This window comes from Brachycentrus maculatus, unplaced genomic scaffold, assembly GCF_059751285.1.
Source record: "Brachycentrus maculatus isolate JH-2025_06_01 unplaced genomic scaffold, ASM5975128v1 h1tg000424l, whole genome shotgun sequence".
In the NCBI taxonomy this organism is placed as follows: Eukaryota; Metazoa; Arthropoda; class Insecta; order Trichoptera; family Brachycentridae; genus Brachycentrus; species Brachycentrus maculatus.
The window spans coordinates 109,811-127,281 of NW_028281172.1; the positions used below are offsets into that span (position 1 = coordinate 109,811).

Below are 17,471 nucleotides of genomic sequence, written 5' to 3' on the forward strand. Positions count from 1 at the left end.
AAGAAAATTGGGGGACAAAACGGTCGTTCGATTAATTTTACAAAAAAAATCAAATGTTTCTGTATCAAATTTATTGTTATACGTGTATAGACCCCTCAACAAATAACAATAAATGAACTGTCAGATGAGTTCATCTTTCTGTCGCTAGAGGGACTCGAGGTATCGCCGGAGATCGCGAGTGTTGTTATTGGGCTTGTGCCGCGAAATCTCAAATCACAGTCTCATCTCAAATCAATGAACGCTGTCGTTATGGGCCGTACGCACTCTCAATTTTTTTGAAAAGCGCGAAAGTTTGTTTGCCAACACTCGTTACTGATTCCGTTAATAAACGTTTAGTAAAAAGCAACAATGATTTACTAATTTGTAAACATAAATAAATCTTCTTACATTGTACAATAATCTTTTTAGAAATATCGCGAATTATGAATTTAAGCTACTTTTTCATAAAGAGAACTTTTTTATAACCATGTATTTTATCATGGAAAATAATATTCTAAGAAAATGTATATTGAGTCATATTATGCTGTTCGTAATTACATAATATATTTTGAATTCATATAAACAATGTAGAAAGTGATCTAAAATATTATTAACCAGCATTATTTGATAATAAATATGTACACATGAAAGTGAAAAATAATCCATATGTTTCATCAGTTTCATCGACAAGATATGAGAAGTATCCTAAAAAGGTGAGTTACTTTTTAATTTGAAAAAAATAACCATTATCTTTTTAGTACCTACTTATATTTGTCATTATACTAATCAACACTAAAGTAACATTATTTATTATATTATAATAAAGACGATATATCCATTTTGCATTAACTAACTCAAAATAATATATATCATGTGCATATGATTATTATTTATATTCAATTTATTTTCGCGACTGTTTGAAAATTGAAATTTCTCGTATTGAGCTTAAACTTCTCAGTTATTCTTATATATCTGTTGAAGGGTCATTACAAATTAGTTTTGGGTAGTTCAAATTGTACTCAATGACAAAATACTGACCAAAAAATATTTAAGTAGATAAAACCGAAATGAGAGACTTAAAAAAAAAATCACGGCCTTTTTGTTACTTGTTTTCAGTATATCATGTAGTTGGGTATTGATACTTGTAGCCGACGTTTAGGCTGCCATTTGAGGGGCTACATCACATGGACATGTCAAAGAATATTATGATCAAGTAGACTTCATATATCAACAAAAAAACTATAACGGGTGATTCCAATTGCACATTAGGGATATTAGGTATACCTTTTCGTATGTAATGTTTTATTTTTACAAATACACAAACAAAACTTTACAGTTCAAATACGTCTTATTACGTCTGTCGAAATGGAATGTTATAGCGTGCATATATTGTAAAAAAAAAAACATTTTAACTCTAATTTTTGTTTTGATAATTACGATTAATTTTATAATATTATTTATTTACCTTTTTTCGATTCCTGACTTCGAATCGATGAGAATATATTTTGAAAAATTACAGCACGATGGCAGTAGACTATCGTTGACAGAACAAGGGTACGTTTGAAAAAAAACCTTAAGCTTTAATTAAAAATAAATTACTACTTCTTGGGATTTTTCTTCTAGGCATGGGAAGATACACCTAAAGGTATATCTTTGCTATCCTGTCTAACTCGTAGGTATTTGAGTTGGGTGAAAATTTTACAAGAAAGCGTTTTTTGCGTTTACAACGTTATCATAAATTTCATTACTTAGAAATGTAGACTATGAGTTCGGTAGCGGTTTAATTTTAAAACTAAAGTTCATTTGGTTTTTATTTATCAATAAACACTAAGTATTCAATATTGTATTTATTTTACTTCAATAATTATAAAAAATAAAAGATTTTGAATAACTCGATACCAGTTAATGGTGAAAGATACAAGTATGAAAGTTATCTTCTCCCTATGTAGAGCATATATGCCTCTTCTGTCGGCTGCTACCTTTTTTGCATTATCAGTTCAGACGAGAACTGCCGATAAATTGTTATCAATAAAAAAACGTCTTAACAGCACGTTTTAAAAGGAACAATTTCGATGGCCGGTTTCGGAGGTATCGGAGTATATGGCCTACTCAATCGCCTTTCCTTGGTGACAGTTATGATCATAGGTTGCTGCGTCCTTCACCTTATTTCCTCGTTCCTCACAAAGGACCGCACGCCTGAAATTAGTCGTAGACAATATTCCAAATGCTAAGTATACGGCTATTTTAGGCCCTTGTGAAATGTTTTACAGCCGTATAAGAAAATAGGTGTATGCTGGTTTTGAATAGGCGGCATTCAGTGTTACCATTGGAGTACAAATCCAATCTTCATTTATACACTTGAATGCGTTGACAATTAAATACATAAGCATATAAAAAAACTCTTTGGAAACCGAAAATACCGGGATTGGGAATGTCTAATTACAAACTTAAACAACAATGTATTATATTTAAACCATATCAGCTCCCTAAGTGGAGCATATGGAGTCCACAAACTGTGTCTAGGCTTTTCTGTCGGTTGCCAGCTCCATTGCATCCTCCTAGGTCAGATCCGCGTCCCGAAGTTTTGACGAGAACTGCCGACGAATTGTCAGCAGTGGTCGTCCTAAGCGGCGCGAACCCGATGTCTTGTAAAAGAGGCAAGCTTGATAAAGGCTCTCGGGAGACATGAGGAGTACATGGCCAAGCCAGCTGAATCGCCTTTTCTTGACGACAATGTACTCGTATATAAATATGTTAATCTACTTATTGCATGTAAAATAAAACTTGATAATGACTAAAAATTCAGTATAAATTTGTTTTATTTCAGTAATCTCCAAGTAATAATAATAGTTTTAGTAAACAGAATAATAATAAGTTGGATTGAGTTTTTCTATATGTGCCTATTTTTGTTCGTATGTAAATATATTTTAGAAGAACGTTAATTTGTACGTTCTACTTTTTTAAAGTCCATAGATCATACTTGATTTATACGGGTTCAGATTCTAATAATAAAAGAATATATAAAAAAAAAACAAAACAAATAATTAATTTCTCTCATCTGGCCCAATAATATTCGGAATTTTAATGGTGATGCCGCGGGTGTCTTAGTTTATGGAACAGAACAATGTGGTTTTTACTTAGGTATAGATTCAGTCTGTTCTTTTATAACATACTTACATAGTGTTTTACGCGGCTCAGCCCGTGATTTATTTGTTGATTTTTGGCATTCGAGTGATCGTTTTCGTGTTTTTCGTATTCCTCTACATTTGTGTTTTGTTTTGAGTTGTCATAGTTTAAATGTGGACCTAGGTTTTTTGTATATATAAATATATATATAAATATATATATATATATATATATATATATATATATATATATATATATATATATATATATATATATATATATATATATATATATATATATATATATATATATATATATATATATATATATATATATATATATATATATATATATATATATATATATATATATATATATATATATATATATATATATATATATATATATATATATATATATATATATATATATATATATATATATATATATATATATATATATTATACACATATCGCTCACTCCTTTCAACAACGTCATAAATCAAAAAAATAGATTTTTCAGGAGATCGTTTTTAAAGTTTAAAAATATAATAAAATGTATTAAAAATAAATCTCAAGCCACTAATTAAACTTTTTACTGCGCAACAGATCTTTTAAGTTAATACTTGAAGGTTTTTTCTCCATTTGAAAAATGTTTAGTATAGTTAAAAAATAATTAAACAATATCTTTTCTTCAAAATGTAGCGGGTAAATATTAAGTTAAAAATATGTTTTTTTTCTGGGATATAGTAAATTTTCTGAACGTTCCGAAAACATGCATAACTGAAAATATGCATTTTTTCGGAATGCCCATGACGTTGTAGAAAGGAGTGAGTGATATATATTTGGTATTAATTTTGTGCTTGTGCTACCCGAGGCTTTGAAGAAAGTCTTTGAAATGGGAACGGATATTTCTGGAGAATAAACGTATTCATATTTGAGAATAAAGTTAATATCTGTATATAATATATAATATGTGTAGTAAATTTTTCTTCATCGCACTTAATTTTTAACATCGCCGGGTACGAGGTATATAAAGTAAAGAGACAGGGAGTGATCGGACGTCACTGCCTACGGTAACCTATATTATGTACATCCTACATCCCAACCTTTCGTTACATTAAATTAGCGACGCCTTTTTACATCACGAATATGGAGCAATTTAAAAAGAAACGGAAATGTAACCGTGGATTATTAATTAACCGTAGCCAATCTATTCTTCTAGTAATGGCCGGTCGCACATCAATGAAAACTTTTACTAATCTTCCGTCGCTTTTCGTTTAACGGAATACCTATTTAATTTATTAGTGTGGCGTAAAAATAATATGGAATACGTTATTAGTTGGAATTTTGTACAGCTTAATTTGAGTTAATTATGTATTTGGAAAAGTTTCAGTGCAAACGTTAGTAGAATAAACTGTGAAAAAAGTCAATAATTATTAAATTTAATTATATTCCCTTTAATTAACGCTCCTTCTGAGGAGGAACAAATGGTAGTTGGGGACACATCATAGCCTGTGCAATACCATCTCCACACTGAAGACCCGACGTACGAATATTCTACAATATTCTACATTATTCTGCTATATTCTCCGGTTCCACGCAGTCGATCGATAAAAAAAATCACGGTCGCTGGGATGACCTCGCCGCAACCTGAGAGTCGCGAGAGAAGATCGTCTTTTCTGTAATCGCTTTCAAAAGTAGCCTCCATTACCTAAAGGTTTGGTGACCAGTGGAATATGTAATTATTATATTACGAGTATAATATGAAAGTCAAATAAATATATTATATATATTTAAGTTAAAAATATTCTTGTTCTTCCTCTAACCTTTATCCGCAACCAATGGTGCATAGGGCACTGCATCGTATTGACGAAGTGTTACTTTGATCGTTACTTACATGAAGGCAGGGTGATCACTCCTGCGCTTCGGGGCCCAGTCCAGGGTAAAATTAAATAAATATTAGAGTGTAAAATCATTCATTTTTATTTTCTCCCTGGAATCAAAGCCAGGACCTCCAGCACGGTAGCTAAACACGCTAACCATTACACCGCGGAGGCGGACAAATACATTAAAATAAATGTTTTTGTTACAAAAAATGTTTTCATAAGCACACCGTTTAAGAGATTTTATTGAGTAAATTAGAGTTCAGTGGATATCGCGATAGATCTCAGATCATGAGATCATCAATTCCAACTCCACCTCCCACAACTAGAAGTTCTTTATGGTGAACTGTGTTCACAACACAGATAATTCCATTAAGATTCAGAAAAAAATATTTGATCCCTCATTTCGATAGCGATCTGGACAACACTAATGCTTTATTTGTGTATGTGTGTGAGTAATGAATCGCATAACTAGCCTCTTAATAAATCAACGATCTTTCATCGATCGTTGATATTCGAGTTTTAGAATTCAGCCAAGTCGTATTGGAAATTAGAGGATTGGTAATAAATAAAATTCGCAGCTTCATTAGTAATCAACGGTACAATATAGGAAAATGTAAATTAATGCCAGTATGATACTTATGATAGCTTTAAACACCATTAGTTATGCTTAAATACCGATAGAAAAGATATCTTCCTTGGTTTCTTATTGTTGTATGTTGTGAACATGCTTTGCGAGGTCTTAAAAACCAAACATGTTAATTGAATAAAGATAAAAAAGGAGATGTAGAATGCATCAGTGATATAAAAACAGATTGTACCGTAAAAAGTTTAAAGCGGATTAAAGAAAAAAGCTACGAATAAAAAGTGGATTGAATATTCAAATCGTTATTTCCGTTCTATTATACGTGTGAAAGAACTTCTTTTTATCTGAGAAAATATTAAAAAAAAATAAAACAGGTGATATTATTTTTTGACATCTCATCAAAGATGAAGAAGAATATGGAAGTCTGGGCATTTACGGGGCTGACGACCGTTGTAGGCTGGTTTAAGTGATCACTTTACACACGTGTAACATTCACCAATTCTACCCATTATTGACAACCACACTATCCAAATTCTTCTTCATCTTTGATGAGATGTCAAAAAATTATATGAAAATAACTCCTGTAATTGGAGATAATCCAGATTTTGTGAACAAGTATTTGGACACACTCAGAATGTTGTAAAACAGGTGATGTTTCAGATAAATTAAAAAAAATCATTAAGAATTTTGGTATGTTAAAATACGATAAATTTTACTGTCCGAATTAAATACTCATTATTTGCAATTCAACCGAATTGTCTGTTCCTCATACTAACCTAAGATTGTTTTACACTCCAATATACGGAATCAACCTGTCGATTTTGTGTTGTTGCGGTGTTCTGTGTTCGAAGAGCTACAGCTCTAGTGAACAACATGCCTTTGGATATCGATCAGTTCCATGGCTTCGAAGGGAATTTCCGAAGCAAGATTCTCCTTCTACTTTACCTAAAGTTGTCTATATACATATATTAAGAATGCAATAATACGCACGCTTCAATTTAAAATTAGTAATGTTTACATATTAACAGAAAAAAAGATTGAACATCATCTTCAGTCATAAGACATTTTTTGTGTGATTTATGTACTCGTATGTACAAGTACTGATTTTTCTAAGCTTAAAAAATATACTGGAGGCTTAAATAAGTCTAGACCAACATTCTTGTGTATTCTACAGCTTAAATATGAGAATCTCATTCCGTGCATGACAGCAAGTCAATTGCATCTATTAATTACGACTGCTCAAAACGCAGTCAAAAAGGTGTGGGCAGAGTGAGATTTTTGTATTGAAACTTGAAATCGCTCGGCTTCGGTAAGTTCAAATCACTAGTCAGATCCCACATTGTGACTTTTCGTAATTTGTGTTCTACGATCTTCTCCTTATATGTTATAAGCTGAAGTTATATTTTTTGCCGATAGATTTATTGATTGTCGTTTGCATATTTTTTCTTTTGGCAACCTGTCTTGATTTTCAAAAAAATATATATCTTACTGAAAAAAATTGATATACATATGTCATGACCTACTTATAATGAAAAATATAATTATTACATATGAGTTACTATAGAAATAGATTGGCAGCTTGAAGCGGTTGAGTCCGAATGCTTAAAGCTTGTAGTCTGTTTCCCCACTTACGTTATAAAGGAAATGTTATTCAGGTACTTGTAAATATTGCGGCTATAGAGGTAACCTCTCTAATAGAGCGCTCTGAATAATATTTGGGGTAGTATTAATGGCGGTATATAAATAATCCAAAACTATTATTGTTATTACTGCTCGTGTTTAGTGAGGGATAATTGGAATACCTACACATTTTCCTGTTGTTTTAAAAGAGGTCACCAATGCATAAAAAGGCTGTTTTAATATAATTTTAAATGAACAAACAATAAACGCCAAGTGGAGAATTAAAGTATTGTACATAAAGAACAATTTGAGAATAGGATAGAAAATCCTTTTCTCAAATATAAAATAATAACAAGCGCCGTTTTATTAAAAATATAAAGTTTATTGAAATATTTTTGGAAAATGTTTTAAAATTAATGTACAACTGAATAAACCTAAAATAAATACCTGATTACAATATTTTATTTTAAAAATGTTCCTCTTAACATACGTAATAAAGAAGAACAAAAAAATCTTCGCTCTTGTATGAGTGCGTAGTAATGTTAAAGATTAGATCGACATAACAGTAAATATATTTTATTTATTATCACGGTATGTTATTGAACTAGTATCATTAGTCACGTCTGGAAAGGTTAGATAATATTTTCATGAAAAAACTTCTCAGTAGGCGCTGGATAATTTGTTCTTAGTACGCGTATCTAGGCAGTTCTTCTGCTACTGAATGCTTTTTTTTTAACGATGCTGATTGATCTGATCAAATTACTACATCACTTTTTAACATATCTGTATGACAGGCATAAATTATTTCGGATGAGAAATTAATATTATTGATGAATCGATGGTTCAGAGAGCTTTTGCCGGTAATCGCGTACCGTAAATAGCGACCATTCGGCAACTACAAGCTTATACATGTTTAATACAATATACACATGTATGTATACATATAAATTCATGCTAAAGGCTTTATATTTTCTTTTCTATTGGCAAATACCTACATTAAAAAATCTGTAGACCATCCATGATTCATAATTATATATTGTTAAAGTCGAGATAATGTACATATTTAAATTAACTTTTCGGCTTGGAATAGTTCCCAAAGGAAAAATTCTTTAAATTATGTATGCTTCAAATCTACATTTGTATATGAATATTCTTGTGAATTATGAAATTTGAATGAGAAATTGAAACTCTGATTACACAGGCCAACACACATTTTGGTGCCCGCTATTTTTTAACTGTTCCTGGTTAATTTTTGGCTGCAGAATTCGAAATTGCCCTCAGAATGTGTGTCAGATCTATTTTTTGAGATATGCTATATTAAAAAATAAAAAAAATCAAATTTTGTACATTTCACGTTTTAACTATTACTATTGCTAGATTAAAAATTACACGGATTTAAGCATTTATTAACAGGAAAACATTCATTTAAGTATGTGTTGCAGAATTTACATACATTAGTCACTTACCACTTAAAAATTTGTAGGAAATTTCTATTTTAGCCGTTAAAGATAGATTTTTAAAAAATTATTTTTGGCTTGTTTCAGAACAAACTTCAATTAATCTGTATCTCAAAAACTAGAGCTGATAGAAAAACTATCTGGTGGCATTTTTGAAATCAACAGCCTCCAAAAGTAGAGGTTCTGCGAAAGTGGAGTGGTCTCGGTCGAACATTATTTGGTCTCGAGGCACTATGGGCTCTCTCGTGATACTGTCTCGCAGCGAGGGTGCGTTCATTCATAGCTGTACCCGTTAACTTCTTTTATCTGTTTCGTTCAGATTGTACAATATCTTGCACCTTATAGAGTCCCTTGAGGTAGAATTTACAAAAATCTAATTTCAAACTAGAGTAGAAATTAAAAATAGAATATCTTTATATTTTACAAAATAAATACATAGGTAAATTACTCCAGTTTCTTCAGTTTTACTAGTTACTGTATAATCATTTACTCGTATCCATGGACCATTAATATCGAACAAACTTTTCACAATGCTTCGTAAAACGAATCATACGAGTATGTTAACCGATTTTCTTTAATAAAAATGGTAAGATCTATTGTATGCTTTGAATAATGACATTTTTATGAGCCACTTACAATTTTTAATACTTAAGATATTAATCATATTTGAATGACCTAATTATTCGTGTAATTATATTATAATAGCGCCTCTTTTACGATGAAACGTTACTTTTATTTCATAATTCACGGTGAACAATAATAATGACTGTGAACCTTGAGTGCATCATCATGATTAGCGCGACCTAAACAACAAAATAGCATTCTGCATAGTATTAACATCCTTACATTTGTAAGCTAGTCTTTAGAACACGCGAGTAGACTAGATTGGGACAGCCAATTAATTGTCGTCAATAATATTAATTGAATGGCAAGAAGTGCAAATCTTGAACTTGTAAATCGCGTGCAGTCCATTCAGATACCCATAATGTAGAACACAAGTCAGAAGTAAGTATTTGGAAGATATATTGTGAACATAAATTCTTCGACCGCTTTCATTGTCGGCGTTCGATGAATGTTCTGCTAGCAAGTTCCGAATTCTTATATGGCACGGAACGACGAAATTTATCTAAGTGAGTTCTCAATTTATCATCATCCAAAAATAATTATACCACTAAAAGAATTGATATAAATCAGAATACTTTCATTGATTTATAATTAGCAAGTTCTTATAGCGAAGTATCGTATACGTACATTGATTAGTAAAATGTGTACTTATAGACATATAAAACATACCATATGTTTATCAACGATTTAGGCATTGATCGTATCATATTCGGTACTGAACGAGGTGATGTGTCATGTTATTGGGTCAGCGCGAAGAGCACGGAATAGGATGAACCATCCCATTAATAATCGTTAGCGGTATCAAACGTATTTTAATTATTCAGAACTTTTTTCAGACATTCACGGAAATCTATGAAGAATGAATATAATAACGCAAGTTAATTTCCGCTACCTAAGCTCAAATGATGAATTAAGGTATTAATGATATATCGATTGGAATACATGTAAGTGGACAGAGATCAGGTGTTAAAAATCATATTTTTATTTTTAACGCTTAACTAGCTAAGAAAAAAATAATACTAATTACTTAATTAGAGATGCAGTTTTCAGATACATTAATGCTTTTTACTAATTCAAATAAAAAAGTATTTTTCTTTACAATAAATAATAGTAAAAATTATAATACGTTAATATAAATATTTTTATTTTAGTATGTTCCAAATAGTTTTGAAGCATCGCGTATGATAATTTTTAGTATTTTTTGTCATCCTTTGAACATGCGTTTATTGTATCATATGAGTGTTTCGAGTGTAAAAATATGTTAATATCACAACCCGCTTGCCCTTTAATGGTAGATTATCACGAAGCGAATAAGAATAAGTACAATATTATATACAATATAACAGTATATCCAGTGCCGGACCCACATGACCCACAACCTATACGCCAGGCGAATAGGTTTACAAGGGATGGGAGAAAAGTATGCTCGTATTAATTTAGGCTGTAACGGATCACACCCTCGATTATAGATTCAGATTCCGCCTATCGTCGTATCACGACTTGCTTTTAGTTTCCAGAAATGCGTTATAACACAAAAATGTCCTTGAAATTTGGCGGGTCGGTGTTCAATATTATACCGGTTAGCACTTCGGAAAGACGACCGATAAGAAACTTATTTTCATTGTTTTATTTACTATTAATACTTGCCTTGAAACGTACTCTTGTTAAAGATCACTTGTCGACCGTGGTACTTTTTTTGGGTCTAGTTTTTCAAAGGAGTATAGGCGTATAAAAAATTATTATTATTATTAAAAAATCTCCTTTTAGCGTTCGTCACCTTATGACAAAAAAATAATATTGATATTTAAAGTTCTCAATCATGAACTGCGTCGAGGTAAAGTAAGTTATAGAAACATTCAAATCGTTTTTCAATGGGTAACACTGAATTACTATTTTTTTTGTTCAAACCAGTCTATTAAAATATTAGGATCAATATAATGTTATAATTCAAGTTAATGAAAACCTTAATGTCAAATATGTATAAATATTGAAAACAGTAATCACGTAGATCACTTTTATGTATCTACTACCAAGCGATCAGACCTAGCATATTCCCTACGATAACGAAACGCTCTAACCACCATGCCACGGAGGTATAAAGGATGACTAAAATAAAATAACGTTTCATATTCAATAATCTTGTTCGATAAACATGGACGTAATGAATCCCGATCTCGTAAAACATGCCTCTAAGATAAAATGGTCGTATTATTACGGGTTGATCGGTTGACGAGGATATCTGAAATAAGATGAAATGAAATTAAAACACAATAAAGTGATATTCAATAACAAAAATAATATTAAAATTAAAAGTTAGACATGTTGTGTATTTGGGAACTGAGGTATATTTTATTTTTTTTCCTTCGACATCTATTCGCAATCTAATGCTACATAGTGCATCGAACTGAATCGACGCGATGTTATATTAAATTGATAGTTAATTTAATGAAGGGAAGGTGATCAGTCCCGTTCTCCAGATGTATGTATGTAGGAGTTGAATATATTTTATTATTACAGATGACGTTAGTGAAGAATCTTAAGATAAACATTACGGATATATAGTATAGGCATTGGACTAGGAATAGTGGGTAAGATTAATTAAAATGTAGGGAAGGAGAGTAACACTAATAGCTAGGGAACTCGGGGTTGCATACCGGTACAAAAAAAAGTCTCCCGAGAACAGATACATAGGTCTCCTGAGGACACAGGCGATTTTTACTTATGTACATATATGTTATAATCATTCTATGTTTTTGTATTCTTTTTCTTTACGTGCCATGTCAGGTCACCCCGACGTCGACTTTATTTTTTTCTTCTTATAACTTTTTTCCGCATCTGATGCTTATGCATTACCCTTATGGGTTTACATAGTATCGCCGCAGGTTATCTTAAACGTCAATTACACGAGTTAAGATAATTAGCCCTGCGCCTCAAATACTAATCTTGTGGGATATTAAATAAAAATTGCCGTAAAAAAGCACTAATATTTATTTTAACTCTTCTGGGAATTGAACCCGGGACTTACAGCATAGTAGCTCACCCTGCTACCCGATAGTACTGTTTTATATTTCAAAATAAATATATTTTGTGATATTACTTAAAATATTCTTATGTTATCATTTCAATCTCAAAAAAATGTGGGTGTAACAAATCTATACTATGTAGTTGAGTAATGTGGCGATTTTTCTTAACCACATTTAATTTGTCGATATCTACATATTAATAGGTAAGTATAAAAAATATATATTCCTGTCAATTTCTCTATTGATAAACGAGACAACATACCAAATGGATATAATATTTAGCTAACCCACATGGCGGATTGGATTTCTACTATTAATTACTCTATCTCTGAATGATAAAAGAGAACAGCTTCATTTTATTTTATATTTTTAAAATTATTGATATGCATTATAGTACTCGTAATATGGAATACAGACAAAACTTTTGTTGAAACGAAAAACTTGCTTGCTCAAGATACATACCTAAAATAGAGTTGTAATATATTTTACATGAATATCATTACTTTATAAAAAGTATTTTTATTTGTGCAAATATATACACAAATATATAAATATATATACATATATATACATATATATATATATATATATATATATATATATATATATATATATATATATATATATATATATATATATATATATATATATATATATATATATATATATATATATATATATATATATATATATATATATATATATATATATATATATATATATATATATATATAAATATATATATATATATGTATATATATATATATATATATATATATATATATATATATATATATATATATATATACATATATTTATATATATAAATATATATATATATATATAAATATATATATATATATATATATATATATATATATATATATATATATATATATATATATATATATATATATATATATATATATATATATATATATATATATATATATATATATATATATATATATATATATATATATATATATATATATATATATATATATATTTAGTAGGGGCATGTCCTGGAATTTGCAGACAAAAAAGTTTTTCCAGTGCAATTTTTCCGTGATACTTTAAATATATTTTAGCAATTCTAATATATATTATACAATTATTAAAAAAAAATACTTGTGTAATACTGCTGAGATTTATTTAATTACACACGACTAGTTTCGAAAACTATAGTTGGTTTCATTAAAAGGTGATTACAAAAACACTGTGATTAGTTTTTCTGTTGATGAAAACTAGTTGTTCTAGTTGTGCGTAATGAAATAAAACCCAATGAGTAGGTATTATACATGAGTTAATTTTTTTTTAAATAATCAAAATGTCATTCTATTAAGTTTTTGCCGAATCAATAAATAATATTTTATACAATGCTAAATAGTTTCAATATCTAATTTGATTGGGAAATGTCGGATTAAGATACATCAAATGACTATCGAAGATGTGGACTTTCCTGTGCATATGGCGAGTTTCTTTATATGAAAGTAAATATAATAGCTAAAAAGTATTTGTTTGGATACCATACCGTTAAAAATCTGTACAGAGAGGTCTTTTATAACACGGTGACTCGTTAAATGATGTGATGTTCATTGTTAGTTTAGTTATAATTATCGCGATACATTATGACAGCCTTCATTTGGGTGTTAGATTTGAAGTTCATAAAGAAAACTGACATCTTCTGACGACGTGAGAATAGAGAGGTCTTCAAGTGAATTTTATATAAAAAGTAAACTCGAATTTCTCATTCAACAGAATTCTCTGAAGACATTATATGTCGTGTTCGTTACCACTTAGTCCATTTGAGTAAGAGTTTGGAAGTGTCTGAGTATACGAGTGTAAGACGTTCGAGAGCTCTATGTTTTCATGTCGTACTGACAAGCTTCCTAGTGACTAAGCATGTATCTTACCATTCATTTTTATGCAGAGGATTTTAACCCATTATTTTGGAAACTCATTTTTTTATCCATTAGTAACAACGACAAAAGTGCGTGTTCAGTACCGTATACGTCATAGGAGTGAAACTTCTTATAAAATAAAGAATGAGAGAGATTTGATGTGAGACAGATAGAGAGAGCATCTCAAAAGAAATACAACAATACAAAATTTGGATAGAAAATATTCTATTTATTCAATATTTATACTGTCATTGATTGGTGGTTCGATTGGTAAAACTACGTAATATGAATGGCTTGTGATAATATAAATATTGGAAATATATATCCGTGATCCTATAGTTTCGAGAAAATGGGAAAAAAGCATCAATTTAAGTTCCGGTTTTGTCATTGATTTGTTGGTTTTAAAAAAACACAATAAGTACTTACACAACGCGCGGTACCGTACTGTTCAAATATAGCGTTTGACTTGAACGTCTAAAACGCGCGCGTGCACGACACTATATTTTTCGTTCGTTTTATATAGTTGTTTATACGTCGCTCTGTTTTGCTCCAGTCTCTGATATGTTAGGTATTTACATTAAATAAAAAAAACAATAATGATATTAATTATATGACAAACCGGGATTCGTTTATATGCCAGGTTCAAGAGTGAGCACATCACAACGCCTAGAAAATTTAGAATTTAAAATTCTAGGGTATTTCTATCAAGGCTTCGTTTGTGTAATTTAGAGATGTCTCTATGGTATTCATGCGGCTATGTCTACATCATTCTAAATTCTGAACGGCTCGACTCTATGAACAATGGAAGCGGATTGTAGAATGGTTGTAATTCTAGGGGTCGCGATCCTCAGTTATGAGTAATGAGGTATCGATTGGTGTACGATTGATACATCACAATTAAATCGTTAGTTTTTTTTCAGGTATTTAGATTCATCATTAGAAATGCAAGATTTTTTGTTTTTAATAGACGAGCTAGCATATTCTGGCGAACCAAACCTAAATGAAAGATTTCTTTTTATATCAAGATAAAAATTTAATTGTCATTAATATAGACCTTGTGCATTTTTAGCATTTTGTCGTGTCATTAATACACACGAGGCAGACTGACTCAGAAAACAGTCGTATAGTACGTCCTGTTTTACGTCCAGTAACATTTTCCGCCCCCGTGAGACTGACGAATGACAAAATAGCTAAAATTACAATTATTTAGCTGCGAATAGCACCTTAATAAAATACATGGTGAAATATTTCAACTTTGTAATTTTTAAGGAACGTCCTTCATGGAAATAATGTTATAGAATTTGTTGTCAATTTCCAAAGAAATGCTTTGAAATCAGCGTGCAGTTCCTCTTCAATGTGAAATAAACACGTACACAGTGTGAAGCAAGTTGAGTTATTTTATGCCGATTTTTCTGTAACGGACAGCACTCTTAGAGCAGAGGCTGCCGGCAGATGTGATTTGATTTCCGAAAACAGTAAGCTATTAACGATGTTAATTCACCGAAATTATTTTTTAATGGATAGCAGTTATTCTTACTAATGTGTGTGAAGCGAATCGAAAAATTACATGTTGTGATCTTCGCATAATAACACATCGAGTGTTTCCCAAACGCTTCGTGCCAATATTATGCATTCATAAAATCATTTTAGATAACGCTTGGCAAAAGGATAAAATTACAAATAAATAATTTTAAGATTTACGAGTTCTATCACATATTATAATCGAGATTGTGTTATATCAAAGTAAAAATTTTCATCGTACGTTAGTCGTGTGTGCGTGCGACATTTCTATAAATTTTCGATTGAGCAAAAATGTAGTAATGCTTAGCTTAAATATTTAAATGATTATACTACTACTTCTACTACTCCTATTACCATCACACCGTAGGCAGAGAGGATGGAACCACACACTCGTCTACTTCCTGACATATGCTTCTAACTTCCTTCACACCTGTACTTATAACTTTTATGACACCATCAGAGACAACATACTCGTTTGGAAAAAAAAAGTATTACATTTGTAGGTTTCTAGGAACATAGATATGATATCTTGATTAGAATGTAATAAAACAAAAAAAAAATGAATCAACTAGATACAGTTTGAAGTAGGATATGAATTTCAGACGCCTGAAAGGAAATGGTGGTAAAATACCATGTAAAATAGAATACTGTATAAGAACGGAACACATGTTCATAATGGGTAGGTATGTATGGTATGTAAACGAAACGTAAAGTTAAATACAATTATGCACATTTGCGTCTTGAACCTTTAAACTCTTAACATGATATTAGCAATATATGATGAAAAATTCATGTTACATATCAATTACACAAACACACACACACACTTACACAACACAAGCTGTGGCGCCCCACCGATTGGGAAACAATGAACTAAGGTACATAGGTATTATTATTGGAATAGTAATATTAGATTATTATTCATAAAATTCTCCGCGCTTTAATACCAAGACTGTAAGATACGTAAGTAAAATAATTAATAAAAAGTTTGTGGCACAAAGTCGTGTTACTACTCACTTCTGTTTATTATTCAATTATAGTTGATGTATAATTAGTTTCCTATATCCATATACACTTTATAATTGGCGAAATGAACAAATCTCAATTGAATGGACACGCACATTTTGGTTTCTTTAAATCGCATTAATGCTCCGGTGATGAGCACAAAATAGAAGAGGGCGATATAAAACTGCAATTAAAAATAACATATTTAAAGTATAAATTAATAAAGCCCTATTTTTAAAGATATGCATAAATCCTCATAAAGGTAATGGATAAATATTAGTATGCAGTCTTGAAATTTTTTGATTTATTTATTAATTTAAATTATGGCGTATTTTCCGAAAATTATCTGACCTTTTATCCGAAAATAATTGCAGTTTTGACCCATTTTTCCTTGTTGAAAAAATCTGAAATTTCACGTAGCTTCATTGAAACTATAATTTTGATTTTTGAGGTCGTAGTTGAAAAAAAACATCGCAAGCGTCTGAATTTAATATTCTATGCACAGAAACTTCAAACCACAGGTGGACACTTACTGACGAATAGTTTAATATACGAGTATATAAATATATGTATATATTATATATATATATATATATATATATATATATATATATATATATATATATATATATATATATATAAATATATATATGTATATAAATATATATATATATATATATATATATATATATATATATATATATATATATAAATATATGTATATATATATATATATAAATA

At 30.1% G+C, this 17,471-nt stretch overlaps 1 protein-coding gene across 1 annotated transcript in view; it reads left to right on the forward strand.

Moving 5' to 3' along the window:
- The first annotated feature begins 296 nt into the window (after positions 1–296).
- Positions 297–17,471, forward strand: part of LOC148302655 (uncharacterized) — an 82,649-nt gene continuing 65,474 nt past the window's right edge. The window contains exon 1 of the mRNA XM_088271293.1: positions 297–692. Within this exon, the coding sequence (XP_088127419.1) occupies positions 624–692 (69 nt within the window). The 5' untranslated portion in view covers positions 297–623. The remainder of the gene's footprint in view (positions 693–17,471) is intronic.